Genomic DNA, 12,568 nt, shown 5'->3' with positions numbered 1-12,568 from the left:
ACATTGAAAGATAAAAAAAGCTATTTCCAAATAATGCCTGCATGCAAACCACACAAATTAGGTACGCAAATCTATTTAAATGACTATTTTAGATTTCAGTGGTAGCTTTCCTCTGAAAGCCATTACTGTAAGTTTTATTAACAAATTTTTCAGATTATACTATTCTGAAACTGAACTGAGTTAATAAATCTTCATAAATTATCTTCAGATCTGTTATGGTGACTTACCATTAGAAAATAATGTAATTTTATTGTTATCAAAGCTACTGATGTCAATCTCTTTGGTGCTACTTCTTTTCATTCATTTACCAAATAACTGTAAATATTACACATGAGATAATTTTTTTTAAGCATTTTTCATGTTAAAAAGTACTTGCTGGCTAGATTGTCAGTACACAAGTTAAATAAAAATTTGGCTTATGTTTATATTCTACACTGTAACATGGTTACATAAAGAATTAGTCAAAAAAGCATTTATAAAAGAATGACCAGATTTCAAAACCATACTGAGCAAGGTCAATGAATGAAATTGGCACTATTTCAAATACCAGCTGACAGATTGCAGTACTAGCACTAAAATGTACACTAACCCCAGTTGTTACACAGCTTCTACGCAACACAAGGCATTTTGTCTTTTACAATTTAGCAAGACAGAGTCAGTAATAACAGTTCAATGTGTGTTTCCTACAGTTTCAGGACTAACCCACCATTGGCTACGAAAATTTATTGCTGATATAAACAATTTGAAGAACCAGAGTGTTTATGTAAGGGAAAGAGTCCAAGGTGATTATGCACTTCAGAGGAAAATATACAACAAATTCAAGTGGTTTTTCAGTGAAGCCCAAAAAAGTCCACTTGTGCTAGTCGAGAATTTGCGATTCCTCATATGATCATTTGGCATATGTTGAGACAATACTTGCATTTTGGAGCATACCAATTGATCATTTGGCATATGTTAAAACAATGCTTACACTTTAAAGCATACCAATTACAACTAGTACAGCCTCTTCGTAAAAAAGACAAAAAAAAAAAACAAAAGTTTATGTGATATGCTCTTGGTTAATACGGAAGATAACTGGTTCTTACTATAGTTAGTGTTGAAGCAACATTTAAAGTTTCATGTCACAATGGGAGCTGAGAATTCAAACAAGATTGTACAGCAGGAGCAACATTAAAAAAAAATTAATGTTTTTTTGTGTGGTTTCATTTACAAAAAATTATGGCCCTTTCTTTTTTGAAGGAAACTCTGTAAAGGACATTCTTATCTTGAGATGCTGCAGGACTGGCTTTTTCCACAACTAAATGAAGGCTTTGAAGAATCCATTTTTCAATAAGATGGGGCCTCACCACATTGACACAACCAAGCTCATACATAGGCTTCTAAACAAAATGTTCCTCAACACTGGATAGAATGTACAGGAGCCCAAGATTTGGCACTACACTCTTGAACCCAAAATTCCCAGACATTACACCTTGTGATTTTTTTTCTTGTGGAGATGTGAAAAAAAAATTCCACCATTACCATTATGATCTGAATGCACTGAAAACCAGGATCACAGATGCAGTAACTTCTGTAACAGAAAGTATGCAAAAGTATGCAATGGAAGAATTCAGTGAGTCTTCTTTGTCGTGCAGTGCATATAGTGCAGTACATATAGAAGAACATTTATAACTTGGCAAGTGAAATTTTAATCATTTTTGAATAATGTATGATTTTTGTCTAGTCATTTTTATTATGAAATATATTTGTTTGAAATCTGATCATTTTCTTTTTACACACTGTTATATAACACTTCTTACTACAACTGAAAAAAAAACCAAACAGAACCAGAAAGAAAAATTGCAAGTAGTAATCAACTAGTCTGTCAATATAAATTGTGCTGTATTGGTTATTCTATTTTATATATGTTGTAATTATTCTGCTTCATGACAAAACTAAAAATGCAGTTACAATCTGACAGTTGATCTTGTCTGGATTCATAGGTTTACTATTCTTGAAACAGTTCCTTTAACTGAACACCAATGACTAAAGCATACTATATCATATAATGTGTAGTTAAATCCAATTAAAAGTGACTGTATATATAATCAACATCACAAAACAAGTGATCAATGAATATTATATAAATTTGAACAGCAAAAAGTAGGCCTTGCTGTAATAGTTATTAAAAAAAAAAAAAAAACACCCTGCACAATATCCTAAAAAAAAAACATGTCCAATGCTAAATAATTATATACATACATTAGACAAAGATAGTTATACTATATTTCTGTATTTATATCTTGTCTGCTTTATTAAATGAAATCAATTGGGGTTGTATAGTCATGCTGTCCCATGTCAAAATAACACATAAAAGCCTAAAAAAACAGGTAAATTTTTATATAATTTATTTATACAGCAACAATAGGCTTAGGCCCTCTTTCAGTTATTGATAGATGATAATGAAGTATGATGGTAATGTCTCTCCCTTCTGTTTCCTGGACAATATTTATTGGATATATTCTAATTATCATATCTCAGCCAAGTGAATAATATTTGTAACATTATATATTCACCCAAAACCTACAGGTCTAGAGTAAATAAATAAAACTGCATCCAAATTATAAAATTATATTATATTTCAAAATTATGTCACAGACACATTCATTGAAGCAAATAACAATACATTTTCACTAATTATAAAAAAAAAAAATTATGGATCATTCACTCACTCTCTCATGTAATAATATCAAACTCTTAAATTTTTTTTACCTTGCACATTCAGAATATAATCCTCATCTACTACGCCTGTTGCAGTTTGAGCACTGCACCTGTACAGACCTCCATTATTCAAATCCACTCCTGAAATTCTGTAATAACAAAAACCAAACTGTAGTAACTGCAGCCAAACATACACTAATAAATGAAGATGTCACCATATCATAAAAATACTAGTAATTTCATTTTCAACTTCTACTTATTTCAATTTCAATTTCAATTTTAATTTCAATTTCAACTTATATATTTGGTAAGCTAATAAGTAGAAACAAAAATATTTAACCCAAATAAAGATAAACCATATTTTCTTGATGACTCAGTAATACCAAAACACTTGACAACTTATTATTTGATTTATAAGGATGATCGGTATGACATCTATTCTTATTAATAAAATTTATAAATTTAACAAAGGTTTGTTGGCCGAATTGTGTTCATTATCATTGCTTTAGTCCTGCAACATCAGAGGACTATTATTAGTACACCTGTTTTATGATAGTTGAAGACGCAGCTTCGAATCCAGTTTAAGTTACAGTTATGAAACTTTATAATTACTGTTAAAGTACTTAAGTTACAGTTTAAAAGAAGGTATACAAACTAGTTATTTTTTGCTGTCTCACAACTAAATAACAACAATCTCTTTATATGTCTCCCATAATTTTCATTTAAAAAAGAAACTGCAGTTTAAGATTTTTATAATGTTATAAAACACATTGAAATGGTTGCTGACTAGAGTTGAGCGTTTAAATTTCTTTTCAAATTTCTAATGTGGGAAAGCCTGTTGACAGGTGGTACAACAAATTAGATTATCCTTTTTTCATATCTTTTATTATTGTGTTTCTCATAGGAAATCTATAGAATGTAGTGCTGAATAAAGCACCAACATTAACATCCTTGGAATTAATGATGTATTTCTTTAAATAATTTTAAATTCAAAATATACCTAAAATTAAGATTTGTATATGAGGATTTTAGATTTATTTTTAAATAAATGACAATCTGTAATGACTCCTTCAATTTTTTATACAACTATCAGAATAGTAGGATTAGAATAGTAGGGGGGCGTTCATATCAATCTGGGATTATTCATTTTTAATAAATTTAAAACACACTTATGGTAGTAAAAAATACGTTTATTTTATGATATAAAATACATTTATTTTTTTATATAATCCCCTCCTACATTTATCCCACTGTTTCACTACCTGCAGTGTAGAAAAATTTGTCATTATGTTGAAATCCAAGATAGGACTGACTGCTTCACCTCATCATTGCTGTTGAAATGCTAACCTCCCAGGAATAATTTCAAGGGCCCGAACAGGTGAAAATCACGGGGAGCAAGGTCCAGACCATACGGGGATATGGCAATAACTCCCAGCCAATATCTTATAGCATGTACATTCTGTGGTTAGCTGTATGTGGTCATGTCATGAATGCCTTTAGTGATCGCACTAGGCCATTTTTTCTTGAGAAAAAATTGTGCACATCTTGAAGAATTTTGCAGTAGTATTCACAATTAATATTGACTCCACGGGATAGAAAATCAATATAAATGATGTCATTTTTATCCAAAAAAAAACTGAGACCAGAATTTTGGTGGGTCAAACCACCTCGACTGGGATTGTCACTCATGAATGTAAGACCTTCTTTAAAACATTTCTACTACTCAAATGTTTTTCTGCAACTAATAGTCTCATCACAATACTGTGCAAGGAGTCGCAAATCAATCAAACCAAGGGGTGAATGAAGGGTTTCATGTCTTCTTTCACGAAAAATTTCATTACAAACACTGTTCCACATATCCATTCACTACATTGGACACCATGTTGTTTACAACTGCCTGTTGTTGTTTAATGTTGCTTCACGCAGCACACCATGTCAAGTGTCAATAAAAAATAGTTGACACTTGTACCTTATGTGTGCAACCAACATAATGTGCAGCAATCTCCATTTACATTGTATTCTAACAAAAGGCCTGGATTGACGTGAACGTCCCTCGAAGTTTCATTGCATAAGTTTCAGAATAAAGGTAATTACTGAAGCAAGAAGAGATCTGATATAATTAATCCAACTGTAATTAAGGTCTTTGATTTATCTTTATTGTTGTAATTATTATTTAATGAATGTGTAGTACTGTTAGTTTTATAAAATTACAATTTATTTGCTAAAATGTCATTGTTCATTATAAAACAAGTGACATCTTTTTTTTGAAAATCTGTTAAAAACAGAGTTATTTCACAAAATTTGTATCAATTTCCAGCAGGATTTCATTTCCACCAGTGTTAAATTAAATAATGTGAATAAACTTGAATTTTTTTCATCTTTTGTTGAGACTAAATAATAGTTAATTAAAGTTACTATAAATAATTTGTGAAGCATTATTAATATTGTAAAATAGCAGTTTTTTAACTGTTTAAAAGTAATTAAATAGACTGAAATTAATTATTGTTAATATATAGTTTTTTGTAATTTTACACAATCCACTCTTAACAATCATTCTGAATGTCATTTATCATTATAGGAAAAGAAAAGAATTTAATACATTCTACACAATTTGAATAAACACAAATTATTTACAGAATTTAAACAATATAAACATGAAATTCATCCAAATAACTGCATACTAGTTTTACTTTTAATTTTCCAAGAGAAAATATACTAGGTGGCAATACGTGATGGTAGCTGACAGTCGTCTCATTCTTTCAAAAATCTCTTGTAGATCTGATACATTAAAAACTTTAACCCCAAGTTCTGATTTACTGTAAACATTTTAGATATCCCCAAAGTAGAAATCTACATGGTCAGGTGATCTCATAAGCTTATTAGTTTTGCATGGCCAATCCATCTTTGAGGAAAGTAATCATTCAAGCACTGGTCGAAATTGATACTGAAACGTGGTAGGTACCATTCTACATGATCCACATGTTATTTTTAGTTATGAGAGGAACTTCATCCAAATAATTTTAGTAAATGGCAATAATTCTCTCCATTCAATCATGCTGGCAACAAACACTGAGATTAGTCAGTGATCACCAATGATACAAGTCCAAACATTTATTGAAAATGTGTTGTATAATGGTATGAGGATTTTGTGTACCCTACAATGTTTATAAAATTGTCAATTCCAATCGGTTGAATTCAGCTCCATCAGTGGAGCTGAAAGTGGTCTCATCACAGAGATTGTAAGTACTATGTAAAATTACTTTACAAAAGGCTTGTCTTGGCATAGTAATTTTCATTAATTGCTTGCACTCTTTGCATATGGTATGGATGTACCTGTTTGCTTTACAGAATTCCCCAATCATATGATCAACCTCTTCACATATTGCTATCCTTCTTGTACTGACCTCTCAATTTTCCTCAAATGTTTCAATACCTCTTCTTTCAACCCCAGCGTTCTTCTGCTTTATCTTCCATGATCAGGAGCTCTAAGAGAAAAGTGTCCAGTTTCTCTGAACTTTTCAAATAAATTACAAATAATTTTTCACTTTGTCACCAGCGATTAGAAAAATTGATTTAATATTAATTTAAATTATTTCAGTTTAGATATTTTTCATTAACGGTGGAGATTAAATCTTACCAATGAAATACGGTTACAGTTTTTTGCAATAATTAATTATTTTTCAACCAATCAGGTGTCATTTGTTGTTTACAATGAAAGGCTTAACATTTTAGGAAAAATATTTTTGAGAAAAAAAATTAATGATTAACAAGATATAAAAGATAAAAAAATTTGGGCACAATTTTAAAATTTTTAATGTTAACATCATAACAGTTTATTTATTAAGGAGAGTTGGTTTAAACAAGTGAATCAAATAAATATAGTGTAACCTTAATCTGATCTTGGGTTATATCTTCTTCTTAAAAAAAAATACAAAATGCCAGGTAAGCTGAAAAGCAGGGGAAAGCTATTTTTTAATTTGCTCTGTGCACTGTGTCACACAGCGGAATGGCCAACATTTTGTCAGCAATATTTAACCTACTTCCAGATGAGATAAAAAGCTAAAATTTTGCACACATGTTTGTTGTCGATGACAATGCATCGTGATAAAGAATTCCATAAAAAAATCTATTCTCATAGAAAATTTATTGTTTGAAGATAACAGAAATTCAAAGAAAAGCATGGGCGCTCTTCATTGTATTGCATAGAAAATTATCAATGAAATGAATATAAAATATGATGTAATAAAGCTTTTATTATTTGTGATATAAAATATAACAGGATTTTGTTAATAAATTCATTCAATATGCATTATTATAATTAAATGTAGCTGGAAGATGTAATAAATAAATGTTCACATAAAAGAACACTCACTACTGTGAACAGAAAAGAGATTTATAGATCATCATTATCAATATAAAATGTTATTAGAATTTAATCATAGAGTTTATTATAAACATTTAATTAGATTTAATAAAAAAAGTGAATTTTTTTTTTTTTTTTTTTTTTTTTTTTTAGTGGATCTTTAATTATATTTGTATTGGAAAATTTTTCCAAACAATTTATACTTTAATTCAATAATTTCCAAATGAAATTTTTGTAACTTTTTTTTTTACCTTTTTCATTAGTTAAATAAAAGCATATTTAAAAAAATATATTATTTTTGTGCATTCTGATTGATAGAATCCAAAAAAATGGATTGGCCAGGTACGCTGTATACAATTAAACAGCAGTCTTTCAGGCCAATCCATCTAAAATATATAGGAAACATCCTTGTCACACTTCCTTTTTTATTACAGCTTTATTCTTACATTCTTCAAGTATTACTGTTGTTGTTTGGTTCTTGTAAATATTGGCAATTGTTCTTCTATCTCTGTATTTGAACCCTGATTATTTTTAAAATGCTGAACATTTTATTCCAGTCTATTTTATCGAATGCCTTTTCTAGGTCTATAAATGCCAAGTATGTGGCTTGTTTTTCTTTAATCTTCCTTCTACTATTAATATGAGTGCTAAATTGCTTCCCTTCCTTTAATGAAAAAACATAAAACTGGAAAAATTTTTACCAATAAGAAATATCATAAAACACACTTACATAACTGTATAATTAAATCTAAATTTATCAAGATGGTAATAGTCAATTTTAATACTTAAATATCAATAAATATAACAAAACCAATGTGATATTTCAATAACTTACATTTTTCAATACATAATAAAATATTAATATTTCACTTAGTTATGAATTTAAAAACAAAATGATATGATATCAAACACATTCAGATATTTTATTGAATTTTAAGGAAAAGGTTTTTATAGCAATGAATACTGTAAAACCAAATAAGTTTAAACTCTATACAAAATAGCTTACCTCACAATGTCATCTAGCACTTCTACATTTGAAGAAGAAATATCTCCCAGTTTACTCCAGTAGACTTGAGCAGGAGTATAACCATAAGACAAACAGCGTAACTGAACATTATCACCGACACGTACTACATCCTGACTAGGTTCTATTCTTAATGTTATATTATTTGCACCTAAAGGAAATAATATGGTTAATTTATATTCCTTATACAGGCAAAGTTTATACATATGCATATTCTATTTTAATCTAATACATTTTAAAACATTACTATTGTACTTTCTATATTTTTATTCCATTTTCATGGAATTAATGATACTTTTTTCAACGCAATGCACATGAAGCCATTTTTCCTTTACTTTTTTTCAGGATAACTACTAATAAATGGTAAGTAAAAAAATTACAGGACTTTATAGATGACATAAACAAAAAAAAAGAAAAGAATAATGACAAAGATAAACGCAACAAAATCAGGCAAACAACACTACTAAAACGTTAAAACACTAACAAATACATTGTGTGTACTAAAAATGCACTGCAATAAATACACAAACATCCAAAATAAAACTTATATAAAACAAAACTAAAATTAAAAAATATATATTGAAATTAAAAGCAGTGTAGGAAAGTTTAAATTGCGTGCAGATATTAAAATTAAAATAAGTGCAATTTCTACTAATGTATATTGCAAATAAGATCATCTTTATATTTTAATATGGTAAATAAATTTTGAAAAATATATAATTAACTGATTTGGCACAAATTAATATATTATATAACGTATTTACAAATATTAATAAGAGATTGTATTTACTATAGGAAAAAAACAGTTATATTCAAACTGTTACAAATCATAAAATTTCACACACCAGATGCTGGAAAATACTGATATAATCACGACCAAGAATTGCCAGTATAAAATTAAAAATAGTAATTAACTAAAAACAAGAAAAAAATTAAATTACATAATTTCAGAAGTTTATGGGGTAGATATTTTCTAAATAAAAATAAAATATATTACTCCTATTTTAACTTAATTATAAGAATTAATTACATTGGTCAACATGATTTTTGTCTCATGAGTACCAGGTATACTTAATGCAGTTTTTTATACTGTATTTGTAAATTCTCCATCACCCACAGTTTTTTTATTATTTTAATGTTTTTAAATATTTTGAAATATTTTTTCATCCATTTGTCCATTGTCAAGTAAAAGCTCCTAGAGCATTGTAAATATGATGGAACCAAACAAGCTAACTCAAAGGGTAGCGTTGTTACTGTTGTGCAGGTTCAGATGTGTATAGACATGTACAAACGTGATTTAGGGTAGCACACTCTCAGAACGATGCCAGTTGTGAGATAGTAATTAACCAGTAAATACGTCATTATTGTGTATTAGATATTTACAACTTTATTTCTTTTAATTAGACGATAGTTACAAAATAACTAGAGTTTGTTTAAAACATCCTAACAATTTTTGTTATATATGTGGTAGAGTGACGCTCAAGTCCCAAAGGTATATTATTTGCACCTAAAGGAAATAATATGGTTAATTTATATTCCTTATACAGGCAAAGTTTATACATATGCATATTCTATTTTAATCTAATACATTTTACCTTACTCCATTGGTAAAAAAAGTGTTATGAACTTTACTTTGGGTGTAAAGTCAGGGGCCAAACAAGGGCTTGGGCCCAAATATCTGTTGTTTATTGTGTTCTCGTTGCATGGAAAAATGGCACACGCCATATGCCATTTGCTATCCCTATGATTTGGAGGGAACCCAAAGATCACTCTTCTGACTGTTATTTCAGCTTAACAAACATTAATAAGATTACATCAAAATCAAAAAATACAGTGATGTACCCTAACTTGCAATCTGCAATGAGACCAGTTCCACCCTGCGAAGAATTGCCCATACCAAAGTCTCCAGAACATGTGACATTAGATGAAGAGAGCTCAAGAGTCTGATGGAAGTAAGAAAGAAAAAGAAACAGATTCTGGTGATACAACCTTGATGAACAAAGCAGTTCATCTGAGCCTCATTTACTGATTCCAGAAAATCTTAATGATCTCATATGAAATTTAAAGTTATCCAAAAAAGGGTCTAAAATGCTTGCTTTCCAACGAAAAATATGGAATCTTCTTCAAAAGAATACAAAGATATGTACTTATTGTAATCATAATTCTAAATTTAAAGACTACTTTTCTGAAGAAAATGGCTTAGTATTTTGTAATGACATTTCTCTTATGGAGACACTTTGTAATGAACATAATCCAACAGAATGGCGCTTTTCATTGATTCTTCTCAAGTTGAAAGCTGTGCCACTACATAACAGCAATATCTTCCCATCAGTTCCTGTGGCTCACTCTGCTAGTATGAAAGAAACATAAAAATTTTTTATTTATATTGGAAAAGCTTCACTGCGCAGTATATGAATGTAATATTTGTGGTGATTTGAAGGTAACTGCACTTATTCTTGGTCTGCAGCTTGGTTATACAAAGTACTGTTGTTTTTAGTGTGAATGGGGCAGTAGGAACAGAAAAAACCACATCATTGGAAAAAAATGGCCTGAACATGAATCACTCATTCCTGAACAGAAAAATGTGAAATATGACCCATTGTGTAATCCTAAAAATGTGTATCTACCTCGTTACATATCAAACTAGGATTAATAAAGAATTTTGTCAAGGCCATGGATAATACTCCTAATTTCATGTACTTAAAACAGAAGTTTTCTAAAATTAGCGATGCAAAAATTAAATGGCATCAAAAATGCCATTAAATTAAATGGTTCACAATTAAATGGCATTGAGTTAGCTCATTTGGCCCAGTCATATTTACAATGGTCTAGGAGCTTTTACTTGACAGTTGACAAATGGACGAAAAAATATTTTAAAATATTTAAAAAAATTAAAATAACAAAAACACTGTGGGTGATAGAGAAAATCCAAATACACATTTGAAAACAGGATAAAAAACTGCATTAAGTACACTTACTGGTACTTATGAGACAAAAAACATGTTGACCAGCATTATTGTCGGATCATCAAGAGGGCTGCAACAACAGGCGAAATACAGCGGAAAATTGTCATCTCCTACTTTCTAGGTGAGTCAATTGTTTGAATATATTGTGTAGTTAAGAATGTAGTTATAAATGCCTGTCCCTCAAAAACCTTGCGTGATGGGGAAAAACTGAAATCATATTTGAATTCAGGAGAAAAAATACTATCAGAATTACATATCTTTCTTCCTGAGACAAAAAAATTCTTTTTTATTCCCCAGTGTTTTCAGATGAGGACATGGGAATACTATGATTGAGCTCCTCCACTGTTTGGTAAGTGTTCTTGAGTGTATTTTATAATTAAATTAAACTTCTATAAAAATTTAATACAACATTTAGCAACTTAACATGTTTGAAAAATCTTGATATACAAGGTATGATCAAAACGTATCTGACTATTTTAATTTTTTTTTTTTATTGTGGTAGCCAGTTGTAGCGCGGGAAGAAGGTCACATCATAGAATGTGTCCTTGATTTGTATTGGTTGTGTATGATTCTCTAATTTGTTCCTTTTGCAGTCAGTCAGCTTAGTAGCTGTTAAAGTAAAATACGTGAGTAGTGCTTGTCATTGTTTTTGTTGCCATCCAAAAGAGCGGTACTGTTATTTTCAAGATGGCTAAACATCTGTTGAAAGTGAAAAATGCTCCAGCAGACTTTCCGCCAACAAAATTCCCCAAAAAATTGAATAAGTTCAACAGATGGTGACAAATGATTATCGAATAACAATTAAAAAGCTTGATAAAGAAGTAGGAATTTCATTTGGGTTGATGCAATCAATTTTAATGAAGATCTCAAGATGGATTAAAGTTTGACTCTGTTTCTCACTTGTGAACAAAAGGAAAACCATCTGCAAGTTGTGAAAGACTTTCTGCTGGAATGTGCTAATAATAATCTTGATTTTATGAAAAAAAATAATAACCAGATATAAAACATGGATCTATGGCTATGAATCTGAGACAAAGGCAAAGTCATCCCGTTAGAAAACTTCACATTCTTTGCGGTAAAAGAAAGCCAGGCAATCATGAAAGTCATGCTGGCAGTTTTTTTGATGATCATGGTATGGATTATCACACACATGGTCCTCAAGAACAAACTGTTAATAAAGAATACTTCATATCTGTTCTTTGTTGCTAAGAGTATGACACAAGATACCACAGAGCTTTGGAAAAGTGGCAATTGGAAAATTCATGCTCCACAGTCAATGCTTCCACAGTCAATGCTACTTATCCACAGATTCTTGGCAAAACACAAGCTCAAACAACTTCAGCAGGCTCCTTACTCAACAGAAATGGCTCCCTGCAATGAGATTTGAAGACAGAGAAGAGATAAATAGAAACGTGACAATAGGACTTAAAGTGTGCCTGCTAAAAATGACTTTGAAAAATGCTTCCAACAATGAAAACAGTGCTGGGATAAGTGTGTTACGTCAGAAGGGGTCTA

At 30.0% G+C, this 12,568-nt stretch overlaps 1 protein-coding gene across 15 annotated transcripts in view; it reads right to left on the bottom strand.

Annotated features, from left to right (window-relative positions):
* Nucleotides 1–12,568, bottom strand: part of trol (terribly reduced optic lobes) — a 1,106,314-nt gene that overhangs the window by 70,497 nt on the left and 1,023,249 nt on the right. For all 15 annotated transcript variants that reach the window (XM_075355875.1, XM_075355878.1, XM_075355883.1 and 12 more), the window contains 2 exons: nucleotides 8,070–8,238; nucleotides 2,752–2,849 (listed from right to left, as the gene is read on the bottom strand). In XM_075355875.1, the coding sequence (XP_075211990.1) occupies nucleotides 2,752–2,849; nucleotides 8,070–8,238 (267 nt within the window). The remainder of the gene's footprint in view (nucleotides 1–2,751; nucleotides 2,850–8,069; nucleotides 8,239–12,568) is intronic.

The sequence above is a fragment of the Lycorma delicatula genome, chromosome 2, assembly GCF_047948215.1.
Source record: "Lycorma delicatula isolate Av1 chromosome 2, ASM4794821v1, whole genome shotgun sequence".
Classification (NCBI taxonomy): domain Eukaryota; kingdom Metazoa; phylum Arthropoda; class Insecta; order Hemiptera; family Fulgoridae; genus Lycorma; species Lycorma delicatula.
The sequence above is the reverse complement of the archived record's forward strand: the minus strand, read 5'-3'. Positions and strand labels throughout refer to the sequence as shown.